General features: G+C 42.1%; 1 protein-coding gene across 2 annotated transcripts in view; it reads right to left on the minus strand.

Moving 5' to 3' along the window:
* Positions 1-21,636, minus strand: part of rev3l (REV3 like, DNA directed polymerase zeta catalytic subunit) — a 64,418-nt gene that overhangs the window by 10,573 nt on the left and 32,209 nt on the right. For both annotated transcript variants that reach the window (XM_035143590.2, XM_035143588.2), the window contains exons 7-22: positions 20,964-21,068; positions 19,426-19,510; positions 13,789-13,934; positions 13,217-13,345; positions 11,408-11,630; positions 10,755-10,897; positions 5,344-9,190; positions 3,586-4,523; positions 3,388-3,473; positions 3,035-3,160; positions 2,350-2,542; positions 1,998-2,109; positions 1,606-1,721; positions 1,291-1,409; positions 631-749; positions 239-380 (exon numbers count right to left, since the gene is read on the minus strand). In XM_035143590.2, coding sequence (XP_034999481.1) covers positions 239-380; positions 631-749; positions 1,291-1,409; positions 1,606-1,721; positions 1,998-2,109; positions 2,350-2,542; positions 3,035-3,160; positions 3,388-3,473; positions 3,586-4,523; positions 5,344-9,190; positions 10,755-10,897; positions 11,408-11,630; positions 13,217-13,345; positions 13,789-13,934; positions 19,426-19,510; positions 20,964-21,068 — 6,629 coding nt within the window. The remainder of the gene's footprint in view (positions 1-238; positions 381-630; positions 750-1,290; positions 1,410-1,605; positions 1,722-1,997; positions 2,110-2,349; positions 2,543-3,034; positions 3,161-3,387; positions 3,474-3,585; positions 4,524-5,343; positions 9,191-10,754; positions 10,898-11,407; positions 11,631-13,216; positions 13,346-13,788; positions 13,935-19,425; positions 19,511-20,963; positions 21,069-21,636) is intronic.

Here is a 21,636-nt window from a genome sequence, read left to right on the forward strand (position 1 = left end):
TATTTCAAACGTTTACCTCGATTATAATTAATGAACGATTATTTTACCTCTGCTCTTTTCTAATCACTCACATGTAGAACTGATCATTATAAAACCTACTGACTTCATATTTATGTGTTTAAGGATAAAGGGGGCATCACATCTTCTATCAGTGAAGATAAAATGCTGCGTTGTGTCATTATCTGCAGGAAGAACTTCACTCCTGTCTGCAGGTGTGTGTGTGTGTGTGTGTTAGTACCTGGGATCCTCGGGTCAGAACATGGTAGAACTGAATCCCGAACAGCCTTGCCAGCTCACTGGTTCTGCCGATGATGTCCTGCTGCTGCAGAAGCTGCATGGTGCCGCGCACTCTGCTCACGTAGTGGTCAACCATCTTCCACCTATGAGACACACATCGGTAGATTCACTGTGACACTGTGTTACAATTAGTACAGGAGGACTGGACAGGGTGACAGACACTCACCACTTAGTTTATTTATATTTGGTTTAGTTAAAGTGTGTGTGTTCATGTTTCATTAAAAACAATGCCGAAGCCACTTGTCTTGCTGCTTCAACTAAAAATAGAAACAAATTAATAAAATAGAATAAACAATGTGATGTTTGATATTTATGTTGAAGTGTGGCACTAACCTGTATAAGTCTGTGTTGTGGTCAAACCAGTCAGACAGTGTGCGGGGGCTGTACAGGGGGAAGCGCTGGTGGAGCACATGGAAAGCCACATTCTCAAAACTGTAGTTGTTCAATGTCACCTGGAAAAGAAAATATGAAATCAGAATATTTCTTTCAGGCAGCACCACTTTGAAAGGACTTTATCAAGTCCAGTCAGACTTTGGCTCATTGTTGATCAAACACTCGAGTGGTGAACAGACTTTAAATGTAATCAATTTTTATAAAATACTGGGTGAAAATCAAGTGAAAAAAAATATGCGTTGTAGTCTGACATGAAGTAGAGTTTGTAAAAGGACATCTGAATCTTTTATGACTGTGGTTCCTCACATTTTTGTTTGGTGATCCGTTAAAATGAAACATCTACTAATGACTGGAATCAAGGGCCAAACATTTATGAGAGAAAATGCCTCTGTATTTCAAACTCTATAATTTCTTTAGTTAAGGCCACAATAAAAAATTGACTGAGCTCAGAGCCGAAAGCAACAGACACTGTTGCACTGTGCAGGCAGAAGAAAATCCTGCCTGGAAGAAGGAATGAGAGAAAGTAGGTCATGAGTCACAACTGCTGCTGGCTGACAGCAGTGTGTGTGAGCTGGGTGGAGGTCATGCCAGGACACCTGCCTCAGTCTTCATCACCCTCCACAGGTTGAGGGTGATGCGTCCGATGATGTTGATCTCAGTCATGGTGTCGGCTCCGTACTCGTCCCTGTCTGCAGTGAAGCGGTTCTCTACGGAGTCACCTGAGGACACGCACAGAGCCAGACAGACAGCTGATTACAGAAGTGCTGCCAGAGGCTCTCCATTCAGCTGCTACAAATACACACACACACTTACATTCATTCAGACACAGAAAACTGTACGAACAGATTGTGTTCTTGTGCCGATACTTAAGCTTCTAAATTAAGTCTTAGCACCAGCTTTGACAGCCAGCCCTACCTGGCACACGTGACAGCTGCTGACATAGGCCCACACCAAGCACCGCCGCCCGCTGGAACAGGTAGCCCCAGGAACGCATCTGCACCTCGTATGCCAGCAGGATATCAGGGTCATACCTGACAGAACACACACATGTAAGCAGAGAAAGTTCACTTTCATATCCTCAAATCAAAATACTGCACATAATGCTCCTATTATATCACTGCAAGGTAAAGTATTTTAACACATTCTCATCAATAATTATGTTTTAAAGAATCACATATAAGTGTCTGGCTTTGTCCCTATCAAATTCAGGATGGAAGCAAACTAAAACACAGCAGAGGATCAGGTCTATTCACAAAGCTGTAGCCACCTGCTCAGTTCCACTCAATAAGAGCACTGAATACACACACCTCCTCATTATAGAAATCAGCTCCTGAAACAGCATCTTCTCATCGGTGGCATATTTAACCTGCAGCCCAGAGACGCCCGACCTGACCAGCAGGGGCGCTGTTCGTTTGTCACCTGTCAAGGGGATTTAAATAGACTCATCAGTCAGACTGATAACAGGCACTCATTATTTTAATTTGAAACATTGTAGGCAAAATATTTAACACCTCAATAACTCACAGCAACATTTAAACTTGGCTGAATTTGGTTACACAAACATTTTTGAATCTCAGTGCAGAGGGAGGAAAATACGGAAAAATCTAATACAAAGACTCAAAGGCTCCAACGGAGGGTTTGTGCAATGAAAGACCTCACCTTGATCACAATTTTGACAATCTTTGTCCACCACAATGGCACCAGTTAGAACGGTGCTTTCTATACTCTGCAGGGGAACATCAGAACTGAGGCAGTAGAATAAGGCACATATGGGGTCGAACTCAGGGTCAGGTTCGAGGTCACGGCGGGTCCTTGCATGGAGCTCCATGCCCATCAGTGTTAGGTACTGGACCTGAGGAGGGAAAACACTGTTGTGTGAAAACGAAAAATACTTCTGAAGCTTGTATCTCCAGACTTGGATTTTCTTCAGACTTCTTCCAGATACTACCCACTGAATTCCTCGCCACTGCTCTTAGTGTTTCTAAAAAAAATCTTTAATAAATAGTAAGAGGCCAATCTAAAAATGCTACTTAACTACAAACAGCCACACAACAACTTTGCCGAAGAAAGTCCAGCTAAAACTGGAGACATAATTTAATTGAAGGATGGTCTCACATTTAGAATAAGTGAACACACAAAGTTGACCACAAGTGACCTCAGATTTCAGTACTTGACACATTTTGCTACCAAAAAGTATTGAGCTTCAATGCCTAGCTCTACAAATAAGATAACATGTCATCCCCAAGTTCTGCATGATTTAAAATAACTTAAAACAAAACAAACAAAAAACCTAAATACTGATATGAGACAAGTGCATTTACAAAGAAGTCTGTGTGCAGCTCACCTCATGCAGAGCTTTGGCATCCTGCAAGTTCTGCATACTGACTTTGAAGCCATAGGAGTTGGCTATGCTGGGCCCTTCAATCTGAGAGGTCTCTTTCTTTGGCACATTCAAAGCAGCAAACTGGTTCTGTGGAAGACAACGAGAAATATCTACATGAACAAGACAACACAGGTGCAACAGATGAAAGAATTAACACCTATTGAGGTTCCATTCATGAAGCAAACTGAAAAGGGGGACGACTACGCTCAACACTACACACTGGCATTCTAACAATGTTTCCTTGACCAGGCTGGACTGGTGAAATGCTGGCTGTTGTGGTGAGAGGTCGGAAAAATTTGCATTTGTTGTCTGACCTGTATCTGTGTGGTCAGCAACACTCTTCTCAGGGCGCCTGTCTGGCTTCTCCTCTTCTGCTGGAGTCTCTCAGAAATGGGATTCTCTGCAGCAAGTGAAGCAGCAAAAAAAAAAATCAAGAACAAAAGTATAAAGTAGTCACTGATAACAATCCTTTGCCCTGTGTTCATTAGAGGATTAAGGTTTGGATTTCTTACCCTCAGATATGGGCGTACTGCACACTAGCTCCAACTTTTCCTCTCTTCTCTGTCTCCTCCTTAGGAAGGGGGTACTGTGAAGAAGATGTGGACTCGTCCTTCCCTCGTCCATATTACTACGATGAAGGGGTGAGAGACTGTAGTTGTCTCCTAGTCTCTCCAGGGAGTTAGAGAGCCTCGGTGACAGTGGTTCTGGAGAGTTTTCACTTTCCCTTTTTTCGCTGAGCTGCTCTGGGCCTGAGGGGCTGGGCTGACAGGACTGCTGCCATGGAGGCAGCTCTGGTGACTCTGGAGATGAAGCTTTATTATCATCATCGTCGTCGTCATCAGTGTCTTTTCCTTGTTCCTCCTCCCGCTCAAGATCCACAGCACCTTCATCTGAAACTGGACTTTCTTCTGAGGATTTACTTAGACAGCCTGTGTTCTTCATAGGAGACATGATTAGGGACAGGCTCCTTTTCTTTCTCCTTTGACTTCTGATGCTGGAAAGGTTCCCACACAGCTCAAACGTCACTGCAGAGCAGCAGGAAGCTGACGGCTGCACGGAATTTTCTGGGTTTTCCTCCTCAACATTCAACCCAGCCCTGTCGTTATTCAGCAGCCCTGTGTCTCTCCGCCATTTTTGTAAACACTCGTACTGTTTCTTGGCTTCCAGCCACTGGCACACATGCTCTCGGTTTGGTGGGTTTTTGCAAGGCAGGAGAATGACCTTCTTGTCACTGGCTGAGGAAGGGTCAGACTCAGCCTGATCTTTACTTGCCACTGAGGGTTCAGCTCCCTGGGCTTGGGAAGATGAGGTAATAGTGGTGGGAGGGTGTGTCATGACTGAGAAGGCTGTTTTCCAGAAATGGAGGCCCTCCAAAGACAGGTCTCCACTGAACTCAGATAGCTCCTTTGCCAGTCTGGTACCCACCGTTAGTTTACGGCCACCAACCTCCCTGGAGAAAACACAGGGGCATGTGATTGACTTATTTATATTTCATAAATTACTGTGATCTGATTACTGTAATAGAATTATGCAAAACCTTAAAATGAATGACATGGAACATATTCATCATATGATTCATATAATCATTTTAACTATAATTTAGTCTAAAAACATCTGACACAGTGTTTTGTCCATCACAGAGAATACTTCATGGATGTTGATGAAACCAGGCACATTTCAGGGAGTGTCTGCAATTTGCTGCAGATCCAAATAAAAATCGAGATCTAGTGAAGTAAAATGTGGTCTTATAAGGAGACTGTTGGGCCTTGGTGGAGGTATGTACTCTACTAAGTGCCATTCTAGTTATTAAGGTTAAAGGTGCCCTGTGTAGTTTTTTGTAGGCAAACTAAATTTTAGTTTAAATTCTGTGTTATTCACTAAAATCCACAGTACGCTAGTTATAGTATATTAGTTATAGTATATTAGTTATAGTTATATACAGTTATTTAATTCACCATAAAACAAGACATATGTTACTCCTACTACGAAGAAAATGTTTTTTACCAGTGTCTGTTTGTTTATTAAGTCATCTGGTGCAGATTATCAAAGTACTTCATTTTCCTTTTCTTTTTTCTTTTAAAGAAGACAGGTATGTGTGGGACATATACATGATAAAATAGATCAATGATATCAGCTATGTTGATTAATTGGTTGGACTCCTTTTGACATGTAGCATGCTTTTCAGATTTTTTTTTCACCATGCATATTTAATTTACACACAACAGTATAATGATTATTTAAGCTTGTGGCGCTGGTGTAAATAGTCTTACATGGGTTTCCCAGGGGCATCAGACGGGTCGCTGCAGAAGGGCTCCTGGAAGGTAGCCTCCGATATCTCCAGGTCCAGCAGAGTGTTGAAGATCTCTTCCCGGCTTGGAGGGGACATGAGGGGCTTGAGAATGTGGGCTCCACCTCCTGCCCCCCGTGGCAGCTGGCTTGCCCTCACCTGGGACACTGAGCCGATGGATCGGGGGGAGCTACTAGGTGTGGTGGAGGTGAGTCCGTCAGTGCCTTCCAAAAATTCCCCTGTTGGTGAGCCCTCATGGTCAAGAAAGGATGCTGAACTTAAAGGTAGTGGTAGGACAGGATCAAAAACTGAGAAGAGCAGCTCTTTTCTCTCACAGTGAAAGTCTTGAAAGGGGCTGAGGGTTTGGGCTTTACATAAAGAGAAGTCCCACTCTTTGCTCTTGATTCTCTCAGAGTCAAGAAATGTGAGGTGATTAGTTACAGGCACCCTGTTCTCAGATCTATCAAAGAGGTCAGGACTGGCAGGCCTTGCTTTGTGCCAATCAGAAATCCTTTGGAGCTCATCTCCATAACCAAACAACCTATCATTGTTTTTCTCAATGTCCAGTGTCTGAGCTGATACAGCTTCCTGGCTAACATCACTTAGGAACTTCACTGGTAAGTTTTTATCAGTCAGGACAAATTGGCTACCACTATAAGGGCTGGAGAATTCCGTCTGATCAATAGCATTTATGTCAAAGTTATAGTTGTGTGGGAGCTCTGGTGACAAGCTGTCCTCTATTAAGTTGCAGGTGTCCAGACCTGGGTCTGACATAATGAGGGGGTAGTCATCTGACATACTGTCCTTGTCTGGAACATTTGGCTGAGTATTGCTCATCTTGCTTCTCCTAATTCTGGGCTTTTTATCCTTAGGGGTGGTAGATTTTGGGACCCTTGGTTTACGATTAGTGGTGGAGGGAGCTTTTCTGGTTTTAGCTGGTTTAGTTGTAGGATCTAGTAGTGCCGCAGCTTGAGCTATGGCAGTGTAGTGGCTCTCTGTACCAACCACTTGTAGGGGAAGGGTCTGTGCTTGCTGCCTCTTCTGGAGAAGCTGCTTGAGAACAGCCAAGCCAGAAGGGTTCTCATGAAGTGGTGGGGTCTCCCCATTTTTAAGGCCTGAGTGTGGGGAGGTTACTGCTGCTTGGGGATCTTTATTGTCTTCCGGTAAAAGTCGACCAAGCAGAGGAGGTGTAGGAGCTGTGCACTCCTCCTGTGAGGCTTCTGCCTTTACCACAGTGGTCTGGCAACTTTGTTGCTTCAGCTGAATAGGTGGTGAAAAGCTTTGGTTTACTTCCGTTATTGAAGTCTCATAGTCCTCAACCTTTGGTTCTAATGACTGAGCAACTGAATTGGAGTCTGATGTAGATGTTGGCTGGGAAGTGCCCTGGTTGTTGCAATCTGTGCTCACTGGCTGCTGAAATGAAGTGACCTCCTGAGAGGAGTTCTCAGAGGGAGGGAGGTCATCTTCTGGGAAAAGGAGCTGCGAGCTGTCTTTACTTAACTCATGACTTTTGGGTTCCTCAGGCTTCTTTTTGCGAGACCTTTTAGGTTTTGTAGTAGTTGTAGAACTGTTGACTGTACCTTCAGCAACATCTTTAGCCTTTTTATTCTGCCTTGGAGCACCAACATTCCTTTGCCTTAGCTTCTCTTTTTGGGGCTCTTGTTCCTCTGGAGGCTTAGTAACTGACTTGCTAATTTTTCTTTTACTATCCGCGGCTTTCTTAGATCTGACAGTTCTACACTTATTTTGTGCTCGTTTGGTTGAAGACACAGTGCTTGACTTTGGAAAAGTAGAACTAAGAGACGGGTCACTGAGTGGGTTTATCAGCTGCTTGGAGCTGTCCATAAAAGGGTCACTTGGGGACCAACAACGTGGAGGAGTTGAGTCTGTAGGGCTTGGGGATCTATCAGAGAGGTAACCCAACTCGGCCATGACATCTGTATACTCAATGTCCTGGTCATCAACTTGCTCACAGTAAGACGGCCTGGGCGGTAGTAGAGAGGATAGAATTGGGCCTCGCTGACAACCTTTAGTCCTTTTAACACTTTCCCCCATCCTGACTTTAGGTTTAGTGGAGATGCTGAATGTTTTCTTACTGGTGGAGTTGACCTTTGCTTTTCTTTTGGGCTGTTTCTTGGCCTTTGGCTCAATGATAGGAAACCTGACTGCAGTGGATTCTGGCACCTTGGGCCAAAAATCTCTGAGAGGAGCCATTTTATTGTACAGCTGTAGCTTATCTGGTGTCAGCAACACCAACTGCTCCTCAGGATTTATTTTGGACATTTTCACCCGCATATTTTTCTGTCCTTTAAACCTGTTGATAATAATGTACTTGATGATGACAGGGGGTTCTTTCTTGCACCGTTTCTGGTATTTTACTTCCGGCCCACTGCAGACATTGCTGCCCTTGAGCTTGCTACCCTTGACTGAAGCTGCATTTTTAGAAGGAATTGAACTTGATTGTTCTCCATCCTCACTGTCATAAATCATCTTCCGTTTGGCCCTCAGAGTGTATTTACTCCCGGGAAGGGCTGAAGGTGTGGTATAGGTGACATTATCTAGAAATGGGCTTAACCTATCCTCTGCAGCTTCTCTACTCTCCTCAGAAAAACAGAAAACAGTGGCGGAGTTGGTGGCAGGCGGCTGTGAAAACTGCTCTGTCCTTTCATCTATACACTTCTCATTTGTTTCTGGTTCATCTTCTGTGTTTGGCTTTTCATCTGTGATGAGCCCATCTTTCAGTGGCTCAGCCTCGTTTGACTTTTCATCTGAATTTGGCATCTCTGTGTCCACAGTCTGTGTACAAGCAGACGTGTTTGAGGTGAAGCTAGTGGTAATCTGGCTGTCAGAGGTAGAGCTTTCAACTATGTTAAATGTATTCTTTTGTCCTGTCATTCCTAACCTTTTTTTTGTCACTTTTAGCCTAGACCTGCGAGGCTGGGCCTCTACTAGTTTACTGCAGGAATCTGCAGGAGTCAACTTTTTGTTCCCAACTTTCTTCCTACTGAGGCAGTTTGAGAGGATGACACTGGGAAAGAACTTGTAGTGTGCTTCCTGCTGGGCCACAATAGTCCTCTCCGTCTTATTTTCCTGATAGTCCTCGTACCTGATTTTGAGTTCACCAACATCTCCCTCCTCACTGTCCTGGCCCATTTCTTCCTGCTGAGGATCAAGGAACTCATCCTCCTCCATGGGTGACGGGGCTGAGGACATGTTCCTTATGATGGGGCTTTTATTGTCCTTCTGGCTTAACTCCAAATCTGTCTTCAATGAGCAGTTTCTCAGCTCTGAGTAACACAGAGAGAAGGTCCTGTGGTTCTGAAGAATGGAGAGACAGTTGGTTTCTACATTCTTTATGCTGTCATACTTCTTCCTACTTTTGGCCACCTTTCCATTACCAAATGGGAAACTTTCTAGATCTGTATTATCCAAGGCTATAGAGGGTTCCTTGTCATAGGAGTAAATGGGACGCATGTCCTCTTTGTTAACACAGATAGGAGACACCTCGGGGTGATTGACTATTTTGCAGGGGATCGGGTGCTTGACTGGTGGGATGTAGGGGATTCCTTTATTAACCTTGAACCCTGTTGAACATTCACTACTGCTATCCTGGCAGCTTTTTGATTGAAAGTGCTTGTCAAGAGGTTGCTCTGTGTCCAGCATATGAACTGGTCTGTGCTCAGGGTGCTTGCACTCCAGAAGGATCTTAGCCGAAGAAGGTGGTTCCAGGCAGACTGTCTCCCCAGGGAAGGGATTTCTTTTCCCAAGCATCTTTTCTGTGACTATGAGAGACGATTGGGACCTCGGACTACTCTCCGTTAAGGATGAATCTATGGATACAACAGAAGAGAGGAAGCAATGTCACATTTACAATTAACAGATGCAAGAAACAGATTCAAATCCCATTTCCTTTACTAAGACTTAGTTTCTCTTTAAATTCTAAATATAAGACAATTATAAGACATAAGTTAATATAATATAATATAAACATAATTATAAGTGAACACAGCACGGTCGTATCGATGATGTGGCTGTTTCGTCTTTAGCTCAGGTGAGCTGATGATACAATTATATTGGACTCGAAACGACGTAATTTACACCGAGTTTCAAGCCTAAATGTCCGCTGATATCTTCCGACTAGGTGCATTAAGGAACCGTCGGAAATCCTAACGTCCGCTAGCTGCCACTTCCTGTGGACTTTTATGAATTTAACTTTTGTACAGTGATTTAGAGGACATTTCAAAATATCGAGATATATATTGTGTATCGCGATATAGCATAAAAATATCGAGATATTTGTTTTAGGCCATATCCCCCAGCCCTAATGCAAAGTATATAACTTGCTTGACCTTTAGGCCTGCAAACACTGCAGCATTTAATTTTCCAACAAATGTTTTTTTTTAAAAACGTAATAGTGATTATAGCAATATAATAATGTTAGGAGGGGCATATTTAAAAATGGATGGAAATTAACATGGGGGAAGAAGTAACAATTGCACACACTCGCCTCAGTGTGTGCAGGCTGAAGGGTCATAACATTGAAGAACATTTACAAAAACATGAAACTTACATACAGAAATGATGCAAGGTAAAAAGTCTTTATAACCACTCAAAGTGCTTTACAGTACATCCATATTTCACACATATTTATAGTTAATTTATGTGCAGCACTTTCTCTATCATACATCAAGCACACTTCAGCATGCGGAACGGAGATCGAACTGCTGACCCTCTGGTTAATGGACGACATGATCTATTTACGAGCCACAGCCTCCCATAACAATAGAGTGGTAAGTATGTGAACCCTTTAGAATATCCTGGTTTTCAGTCATAAGTTTAGACAAAAACAATGTGCTTAAACTAATAACACACAAACCATTATAATTTGTCCTGTCTTTATTGAACACAACCATCTAATATTAACAGTACTGGTGAAAAAAGTAAGAGAATCCTTAGATTTAATAGCTGGTCAAACCTCCTTTGGCAGCAAAAACCTCTAGCAAATGCTTCCGGTAGACCTGCATAATGTTTTTCTTGCCACTAAGATGTCAATTGACAGGTACACACAAATATATTACAGTGTAATAAGAATTTTGCTTTCACAATGCAACAAACTTTCAAAGCCACTGAAAACTTGACTGATAATAATTTGAACTCCGGGGGATCATTTCAAACAGCAGACTGGTTTCAGTACTAAATCACATCTCTGTCATAAAGATATCAGATCATATGGCTAAAACCTGGTGTCAACCCAATTTTTCTTATGCAGCTGCTGTAAGATCCACTTTCTGATATGCTTTATGGAACATGAATCAGCAGGAGATGTAAGATAAGCGTCAAAGCAAACTGACATTTAAGTACTGTGTCGGTATATCTCAGCATGAGATGACTCACCGCTGCTCTCATCTGCCGCCCCGTCGAGCTGGGGAATGGACAGGTTGGCGAACAGAGAGTTATTCCCACTCCATTCCATGTCTTCATCAGAGGAATCCTGCTGCTCCTCACTGAAGCCGTCCTCTGCCTCCTTCACACCCGGCCTGTGCAGACAGAAAAGACAGAACCCCTGATAAGACAATGCACAGGTACAGCTCCCTGTGAACAACCTACATCTGACTGCTTGTCATGGACTTGTTTGTGTTTGTGCTAAAGCAAGAGCTAGTGTTTTACTGGCTAAAAGAAGGCAGATTATTTACTGTGAGAGTCAAGTTGAATTTCCGTTAGATTAGTTGTTGTCATTCACTAAGATTTTGATGGGTCACTGTGCCTGACTGCCACATCGTCCCTCACGATCAATGATCTGGCAATCAGACAATCAGGTGGATTTCTGGTGAGTCAGAAATGCTTTAGTGAATATTTTCCAGGATGCAACCATCTCAATGGAATAAACCACTTTGGGAATTGTCAAAAAACAGAACTTATTACACATAGCTTTGTATGACTGATCAGTACACTGTGGTCATCTAAGACTTTAAAGTATTACCTGAGCAAGAATAGAAAGTTGGCAGGCTGTTTGTAAGGAGACAATGTGTATGACCAAAACAACTTGCCTTGGTAATGATGAACTCTCAGGGGCCTTGTTGTCCCATCGTTGTGACATAATCATGCTGAGCTCTGCCTCTTCTTTGTCCAACTCCGGACTTTCCTCCTCCTCATCACTGTTGCAGTGGTAACTTCTGGCACCAGGTAGAGACTGGGAATTCTGCCCGATGGAGAAACCATCGTCCTCCAGGCCTGCCAGCAGATCGATGATGGCATGGTCTTGGCTGCTGTCTGCACAGACAACAAAAAACATGGCATACATAAATAAGCTGCAAGTCACAACTTTAAGTGCGCCCCCAAATGATAAAATGTATTCAATTAAAATTGCCAAACCTTTAGTTTTGGCAATTTGGTTTTCCCTGTATTCACATGCTTGAATCTTTCAGCAGTAAGCATTTTATGTGCTGCTGATGCACTCTGGGCTACTTGCGTTTTGCAGGAATGCTCTGAAAAAAGTTCAACTCATAGGTAGTCATTGATAGTATTTTCACATTGTCCAATTGAAAGTTGAGAGACCTACAGCCTATCGGCCCCTTTAGAGCCCTCAGGCTGTAGCTTGTGAATCGAAATGACATCTTGTCATACAAATAGGTTAGTTTACTGCACAACAAAATCACAATTAGTCTAGGGACAGGTGATTCAGCGGTTGCCTTGCTATAATAAAAAATTTACCACACTTTTCTTAAAGGCTTAAATAAAGGCTCTGTCTGATATAGGTATTTGTAAGACATGTCATTTATTGATATCTTCAGGATAGGCTGGGATAGCCTATTTAGAAATACCATCAATTTGGAGTTTATATAGTGTCTTTGCAAAAAGTCATTGTGTTAAATATTATATGGTTTTGAATGTGAATACACATTTTAAGAACAGTATAAAATAGAAAAGACAAGGTATATATATAATGTGTATAATGTATATTATGATTTGGCGCTATACAAATAAATTGAATTGAATTGAATTGACAGAGTCAACAGATCAGGGGTCTCATTTATAGCTGTTGCATACTTATGTTTCAGGCCCCATTTTGTGCGTACGTTCTCACGCAAACGTTGGGATTTGTAAAAACAAACTTGACGGGAAAATTTGCGTATCTTCCGTGTAAACTCTGACCCATGCGTACGAACATTTTAGAGACAAAAGTGCAGATGCAGACATGAGGTGGTGAACTGAAGCCAGACTATTGATCCACTTCATCATTTACATTAAAACCAACAGTTTTAGTTGTGCTCGCACGACGTATCTGTTGCACACAAACCTTTTAATTGCAAAATATATAAAACAACTTTACATTCAGATTCCATTAAATAGCAGAGTTAGAGAGCCGAGTCATTAAAAGTCTTTAATAATATCTTCTAACACTGTGCGTGTATCATCAAATCGCTGCAGTAAACGTGACTGTGCCATCAGGCGCACAGAGTGCACTGGAGATCACTGACAAAAAAATAATAAAAACTCTTCACTTCCAAATAATATCCCAGAGTGGAGGTCAGGATCCACTGATGTGAGGTAATCGGTCCGATTGCTCTAAATATATAAATACTGCGGTGACACAACCATTTATGGTTGATTGTGGGCGTGTAGAGGGTGGAGCATGAGGCAGATCCACATACGAACGTTTCCAGGTGGACTGTGATATATAAAGTGAACATTGCGTTCAGGTGTGCCTGAGCAAGGTTTTATAAATCTGAATTTTCTTTTGCGTATGCCATTTCCGTACACTTTTTGCACGTGCACTTTTAGCATGAATCCCACGCACTGTTTTATAAATGAGACCCCAGAGCTGTGTGTGGACCTGAATAGGAAGTCTACCATACCTAACAGAGGTGAGTGGTTGGACGTTTGGGAGAGCGGGAGGAAGGTCTGACTGTTCTCCAGAAGACTCAAGATGGCCTCCTCATCAACCACAGCCTCCTCAGGGATTTTACCACTGCTTCTCACTGAGTCTAAAGAAGGGAAGCAGAAATAACACTTTGCAATGCATCAGACAAACCTTGATTGAAAAAAAGAGAAAGATAGGAGCCCTCTAGTAGAGAATGGGGTTAATGTTTCTATGCTCCTGCAGTAGACTTGGCAGAGAGAGCGTCTGCAGATTAGTCCATTGCTAATCAAACAGCATCACAATTTCGACCTCTGACTCTGTAGGAATGATGGGGAGAAGGAAAACAAAGGTCTGTCTCACCAACTACCTCTTCTGCCAAACACAGAGCACACAGATCGTAACAAGAATACAACTGTACTTCAATGGTAAGTCCAACTGAGTTAAGATTTAACTGAACAGTGAATACTAAGGATTGCAGCAGGCTATACCAGAGCTAACACATTCCTTCTCATACATATATTGAGGCAATTGGGGGTGGTCTCATTCATCCCAGTAGGGTTTCCTTACCTGGCTGAGAGTCCCTGTGCACCTCCACAGCGTTAGCAGGGGTACAGGGTAGTCCCTCTGGAGTCAGGTCATCTGAATGGAGAGTGAGGTCAGCGAGAAAATCCTCTTGGTCCTCCTCCTCGTCAGCCATGGATGAAGCTTGTGTCCTGAGCAGACACAGAAATTGCACACAGAATAATTCAGAACACTGAAAATTATAAAATGTATTATTATTAAATTTCTACATGATGATGAATAGTTACTGCTGTTATTACATATTTCTCATTGCTGCCTAAAAATATCAACAACAGAGAGAATGATAGTTATGGCAACTGTAACTGTGATGCATTGATCAGATGTCATATCTTATTAGAGGCCTTAAGAGTAACTGAACTAAGACAAAACAGATTAAAAGTCCCTACTGTAGGAAGTAGGAAATTTACTCAACAGCGAAGTTATCGAAACTTCACTACTTTAAAATTGTAACCATCAGTGAAACAACTCACCACCTCCTCCCCATGAATAGCACAGATACACTGTCCAGTACAGTAGCCTTAGAATAACCTGTAGCACCAGATTTATATTTAGAATGAATTTTTCCTACTGACTTTACAAGTCTCATCTTAACCATCAACTTCTCTATTAAACCCTATCCCAACTGGACTTTTTAAGGAAGTTTTTCAGTTCTATATTAAATCGGATTAATAACTAGCTACGTACCACAGGCTTTTAAGGTAGCAGTAATTAAACCTCTGCTTAAAAAGCCCACTCTTGACCCAGATGTTTTAGCTAATGATAGACATATATCAAACATTCCCTTCATTTCTAAAACCCTTGGAAGAGTTGCTAACCAGTTGTGTGATTATTGTGATGGATTCTAAATCCTGAGTGAAAGTCTTTATTTACTTTTCATGGACTTGTCTCTATACTTGTCCTGCTGGATCTTCGTACTGCATTTGACACCATAGATCTAAGATTCTGTTACAGAGACTAAAACAACATGTAGGAATTAAAGTAACAGCACTAAATTGGTTTAAGTTGTACTTATCAGGTAGATTCAATCAATCAAATTTTATTTGTATAGCCCATATTCACAAATCACAATTTGTCTCACAGGGCTTAACATGATATGACATCCTCTGCCCTTAACCCTCAACAAGAGTAGGGAAAACTACCAAAAAAAAACAATAAACAGGGGGAAAAACTTAGAAACCTCAGAGAGAGCCACATGTGAAGGATTCCTCTCCCAGGATGGACAGAAGTGCAATAGATGCCACGTGTAACAGAGAAAATCAGCAAAATAAGAGTATTTACAACATTGATTAGTCCAGTGGTGTCAAACTCAATCACAGAGAGGGCCAATATATAAAACTGGGACTACGTAGAGGGCCAAACAGGGTCAACATTTAATAAACATGATAGACAAGATATTGGATAAAGTGCAAAAAGAAAACATATTTAGGTAGGCTACATTCTTCTTTTATGTACATACACAGAGCCAGATGTTTGGCATCTTTTCTTGGCTGCCAGTTCATTAATGTTTGGGGTGAGGTTCTGTGCTGTGAAAACCCTCTAGTGGAGCCTGTGCACTCTGCCTGGCTCTCTGTCCTGCGGAGCTGTGTGCACTCTGGCTCGGCAAGTGAAGCCTGGGCATTCCGCCTGGCTCTAGCGAGATGGACAGAGAAAGACGCAAGGAGTGTCTAGACGGCCATTGCGCACCGTGGCACAGCATAACAAGGTGCTGTACTTGGACAGATACTTTTCACTTTGTATATGCTTCCATTTCGACAATTTTATCACAAGTCACAATCACGCTAATGACAGCTAGCTGTACTTATCGATGAACCCTGATGTATCTAATCGCTTGGTAAAACTTGTTTATAAGACATGAAGGCCTAGATGACCCATAACCTTTTACTTCTAAATTCAGACAGAGTTATTGTGCTTGGCCCTAAACACAAAAGAGAAACATTCTCTGACCAGGTAGTTACCTAGGATGGCATGAGCTTGGCCCGTAGCTCTACTGTGAGGAACCTTGGGGTTATGTTTGACCAGGCCATGTCACATGTTAGACTACAAAGCATAGGCTGCTATCCAGTCCCCGTCAAGGCATGACTGTGCATCAATTAGAGAAAACGGTCATCAATCAGACGGCTCTGAGCCTATCTCCTGACCAACCTGTTGTTGCAAGATGGCCAGAAAGAAGCATGAGTGAGATTTTAAACTACTTCAAAATGCTTTTTGGTACTTAAAACCACAAATATATCTTGACTTCGGGTGCAAAAAACATGGGAAAAGTGTAAAACCCAGGACCGTAGCATGTTCAAAAGAAGCATAAAGATCAGCCCCAACCCCCTAACTATGCATTACATCTGCAGAAGAATGATGGACTAATTCTCCCATATTAATTGAAAATGAGCACTATCAGTCAGCAGAGCTGTTGGGCTGCCCTTACCTGACTCACAGAGCAGACGACTTTCTGGTATCTGCCCAAATGCAGTCATATTTTATTAGCATCTATTTACTGTGGGTCTTAATCAGGGGAAGTGATCTGTTTACTCTGTTTGTATGTGAACACAGAGGTGGTGTGCGAGTGTGGGGGGCTGGGGCTGTGTCTGTTTGTGTGAGCATATAAGAGCAGCTAAGTGGTGTGTGTCTGTGTGTTGTAGAGGCGATATGAATGGAAAATGGGCAGGAAGCCAACCTGGCTTTGTATCCCTCCAGATCGCTCTCAGCTACAAGCTGGCTATCACGCTCCTTTGCCCATACTGCCCTCCTCTGCATCGCCTAGCAACTCACCACTTAGTAACTGTCTGAAATATTGAAATGTAGACCAGGCAGGCAGTCGCCTTCGTAAGTGGAACACATTTCACAGGAATAGTAAAAAAAAAGAAAAAACTGATTCCACTGTAAGGAGGAATTTGACCTCCAAACCCTGTATGGAGTATGGGTTTTCATATCTGACTGAGCAGCAACAGCCTGAAGAGTAGAGCATCATGCCCAAAAGGTTGTAGGTCTAAATCCCACAATGAGCAGGAGAAATTGAATATGAAATGCCCTCAAGCTACTGAATCAACCAATGTTGCTACTGATGGTAAGCATTCACTGTCAAACTTTGCTGGATGAATTCAAGCTTAGAACCACATTGTGACGAAACACAGTGAAAACAGTGAAGGCGGCAGGTGAAGCTGCGCAGCACAGGTGAGGGATAAGGCAAAAACAGTTCAGACAAATACCACAGAGCATTTACCAAGAAGTCACAGCCACATGGTCATCCCTTCACTTGCTATAAATGATGAATGAGCTGCTTGCTCTACGTGATAAATCCCAACCTGGAAGCAAGGCTGATACGTAATGAATTATTATCAGAGGGGATGAATGATGAAAACAGGGCTGTAAATATATGAAATCAATGTTTTAGAGTTTACATCAGCAGAGACTTTACTGCAGTCTCATTGTCATTCAGAGACTTTTTTCTGCTGGGCTGTATGAGGAAAGGGCTCCAGAGAGTCAATGTGCACGTGCCACTGTCTGGCTGTCTCTTAATTAGTCAGCTAGCTAACGACTTTAGAGGCGACAAGGGAGGGAGCCTGGCAGGCGTCGGGAGATTACGGCTGCGATTAACACATTTCGTGAACAAGCCACACACACCTCCCTCATTGGCTTCAGTGGTTGTGCTTTGCTAAGAGAGTTTTAATGATGGAGCTGAGCAAAGAGAAGAGAGAAGACAAGAAGAAAAGAAAGAAAAAGACAACCATCTACTGTTGTGGTAACAGGGTCTATTTAACCATGACCCCATTCTTCCTTAAATATTTACATTTTTATCTGATGGCATGGTACTAATAAATCAAATGAGGACCTACACTGGGTATAATGTTTTTGGGGAGAACAATTTCCTTGGACAATTCCCTTTTTCTTTTAGTAAGCAAGCATCTGCATGATCCCTGTGGGTTACACTTGTTGATTCAATGTATTTAATAGCCTTTTACCCGAGCCTTAACAAACACAACTTAACGCAGAACCTCTACCCTGAAAAAACTTTTTAACTTAAAAAGCAGTCTCTAGCCATGGGGACCATAATTCTAATTCAGGCCGAGGTCTATTCTCACCAAATGAAATGATTAGCTGGCAATGGACCTGCCTGCGCGCTGTGCTATTGGTGCTTATGACTAGAGTCTTCACAAGCTAGAAAGGCTGAGTCAATAGCCAGAAGTTAGCAAGCGAGTCACGGAAAAGTCGTCTTCCAGCAGTTGTTAGGCAGTGCGCTTTCACCAGATTTTGGCGACGTAGCTTTGACGAGAGGGCCGATGGGAGGGGGTGGGATGTATCACAGAATTTGAAGAACAGCCGGCTATTGCTAGCGTTTTCAGGATTACCAACCAACTACTTTGACTTCGGTGGCTACTTGCCTTTTCATCTATCTCATAATATACAGTTATACTTCCTGCAGTACAGTATTGTCCTAATCATACATCAGATTGTGTTCCATTCTTGTTCCAGGGTACCTTTGTACAGTCACTGGGGTTTGTAAGTCATCAACAAAAGCTGAGCTTTTGAACAGTGGGAAGTTTTGCATTAGCTGTCAAAGCTTTATTTAAATCTAATTCTACACATAAGCTGAAAGTTAACTAACTTTCACTCTGATTCCCCCCCAAAAAAATCACATACCTATTTATGCAAATTACCCAAATACCAATTCTTGCATTAGAAACATTTAAAACTTAAGATAGTTTTGTAACAGTGAGAAAAAAAAGAACTTTCAATCTCCAGCACCAAGTAAGACCTGGAGAAAGCAGCGACAGCAGATCGGCAGTAGTGAATAATGAGAGTAAAAGGAAAGCCAACAAGTGACAGACTGTGTGAGTATTCACAGAGCGAGTGACTGAGACGGCCAGGCCTTGGGAGTGCCGCCAGCAAATTGTGTGTGCGCTCCATCACTTGAGACAAGCCCCACTCTAGATGGAAACCCCACACTGCTCCCCCACCCTACCCCCCTCTGTTCCTGTTTGATATCACAGTGAATGGAAGCCATCTGGATCTGATGCAGATGCACGCACAGCCAACTGTACTTTTATTTATAACAGGAAATAGTTTCTGCCTGAACATTGTGGGAGTAGGAGGGAGGACTGTGTAACCTCATCAACATCATTTCACTCTCTCCTTCCCCCTTTCTGTGCAATACGCCTGTTCTGCTCCCACCCCCTCAATACATCTGTTTTGACTCATTTTCTCCATCCCTTCTTTCCAAGTCTTCCAACCTGTGTTTTCATTCCCTCCCTCTCTGCCCTCAGAGGACACAGGAGTTGGACTAGCTTACATGAAACGGAGATGCACAGGGAAACTGGGGAACTGCATCAGCTTCATTATAGCTCAACACAAAGAATGAAATATGAGAGAAACTTGAGCTCATTGTGGTCTGACACTGTGGGAAACTAGTCCAACTATTGTGACTGGAAACATCTTGTACTTATTTTCAAACATTGTTTCTCGCTACCATGAATTCCAGCTCTTTGCCAGCAACTCTGGCTTTGCCCAGGGAAATGGGATAATAGTCCAGCAATGACTTTCAGAAATAATTAGTTCTAAAATGTCTGAGGAGCCTCTTGCTCCTGCCCCAACCGCCACCACAACAGATCGAAGGAAAGATGAGGAACTTACACGTCAAACTCGTTCTCTTTCAGGATCTCCTTAAACCTCTTCATGAAGATTTTCTCGCTCTCTGTTGAAGTGACGGAACCACGATCTGGAACACATCAGACAAACAACTTCAGTACTGCCTTCATCGTTCCTGGAAACTATCTGTTCTTAGATTCCAGTTTTTCCAGACCTCAAAATTTAGCTACAATTAAAACATTTGGTCAGTAATTGCTGTTAAGTATGCTGGTGGTGCCTCTGGGTAATTCTGCTGTCAGTGGAACTAGAGCTCTTCATCACGATAATACAATGGGACTGGATGTAATTCGATGTATCATGATTAAACCACAAGATCTTTCCACACGTGTCATATTTCTGGTATAATCTGTGTCAGACCTAGACATCATCATCATCATCATCATGTTGTTACACTGTCGTTACACTTTTAGTATGAATCCTACGCAATATTTTATAAAAGGTGCCCCAGACCATTTTGAACAAGTTTTTTTTCTTATTTGATGTACCTGCATCGGGAATATTTCAAAGCATCCCGCTCCTAAAAAAGCCTCAGTTTAGCCAGATTATATAAAACATGGGCACCCAAACTTGTTTTGTAACTAAATCTGCTTTCAGAAGAAAACATGAAAGCATAAAGACACTTTCTCTCTAACTCTCTTTCATAAACAGACAGCAGAGTGCTCTCCCATGAACTGCTGAATGCTATCAAGTGCTTACACTGATTAACTTTTTCTAGTATGGAGAGTTAAGAGAGAAAGTGGTCACCAGCCTCAAAACTTCAGAAGTTATTTATTTCAATTGAAAATTTACTCAAACTTCCAAAAATCAGGGGGGCAAACAAAACTAAACATATCACTCAATCCTTTTAAAGTATTTATTCATTTGAAAACTAGCAGTATTTGTTTATCAACCAATATACTAACTAGATTGATTATATAAAAACTATGCCTACTCACATATACTATCATTACTGGCAATACCTATGTCGTTACAATTCCCATCACTGCTCCCTTCATGTCCTTCAGACATTTTCTTTTCATAAAAAAATTGATTCACCTCTCAACTTATGCTAGACAATGTCCTTTCTCGTGAATGTTGTTAATATTGTTATTTTGTTGATAAGCTGTGCTACACGCGGCATCTAGTGGACTTCTGTCCGTCTTGGGAGAGGGATTTTGGTTTTTTTGTAAGGATGTCGCACCTTGTTAAGCCCTATGAGGCAAATTGGGATTCCTGAATGTGGGCTGTACAAAAAATGTGAGTGATTGATTTCAGACAGTGGTATGACCAGGGTCAACTCGTTGCATCAGTGGTAACATAATTGATGAAGATGATGGCAAAAAACAATTCCTTTATAATACATCAAACTGTTTCCTCTAAATTCTGAATAATAAGCAATTGTATAAGCTGCTAGCACTTTTAGAGACTAATGATAATGATGTTTCCTGTAAATCTGTATTCAGGACAGGTCACTATTACTGTGAGAATAAGGATAGATGTGTGAAGTGATAACAAAACAGAGATTTCATTGTGGATCTCCTCACCTTGTGACTCAGGGGTTTCTATCTGGGTGGCCTGGTTCTTCTCTCTCCTCCTCAGCCTCTCATCCTCCCAGATAGCCTGAAGGCCGGGGTTCCTGCCAATCTGATCTGGACAGAGATAAGACACAACACAGTGTGTCAGCAAATGATACCACCATATTCCATGACTGTCTTTTTATCCACATCAGAACTTTCTAATTTTTGTGTGGTGCAGATTTATTATACTATTAAAGAGCGGATTAAATCACATGCACTGCCTGTCCTGGAGTGGCCTCCCTTTACTTTCTTCACCCTAAGGCGGATGTTTAATGTGGTTTAACGTTCTCTATCCAGCCTGATCTTCAGTATGCATTTACTGTAATAGGATGGGATAAAAAGGCAAAGAATCCTAGATTTGTGACACCAATTGTGTCTTCAAATTTGCCATTTAGTTTAAGAGCAATGGGCCTCATTCACCAACTGATCTTGAGAAGAAATCTATTCTTAAAACCCACATATGCAGTTTATATGAAGATTCTGACATGTTTTTATCTGGGATTTGTTCTTATGTAAGAACAGAATGTACGCACACTGAATTGCACTCTTATGCACACTTGACAACTGAACTGCTTCTGTATAATAATCAGTTATTGTGTTTTTTACATTTAATTTTACAGTTTTATAAGATTAAAATTAC

The sequence above is a fragment of the Hippoglossus stenolepis genome, chromosome 20, assembly GCF_022539355.2.
Source record: "Hippoglossus stenolepis isolate QCI-W04-F060 chromosome 20, HSTE1.2, whole genome shotgun sequence".
Lineage (NCBI taxonomy): Eukaryota > Metazoa > Chordata > Actinopteri > Pleuronectiformes > Pleuronectidae > Hippoglossus > Hippoglossus stenolepis.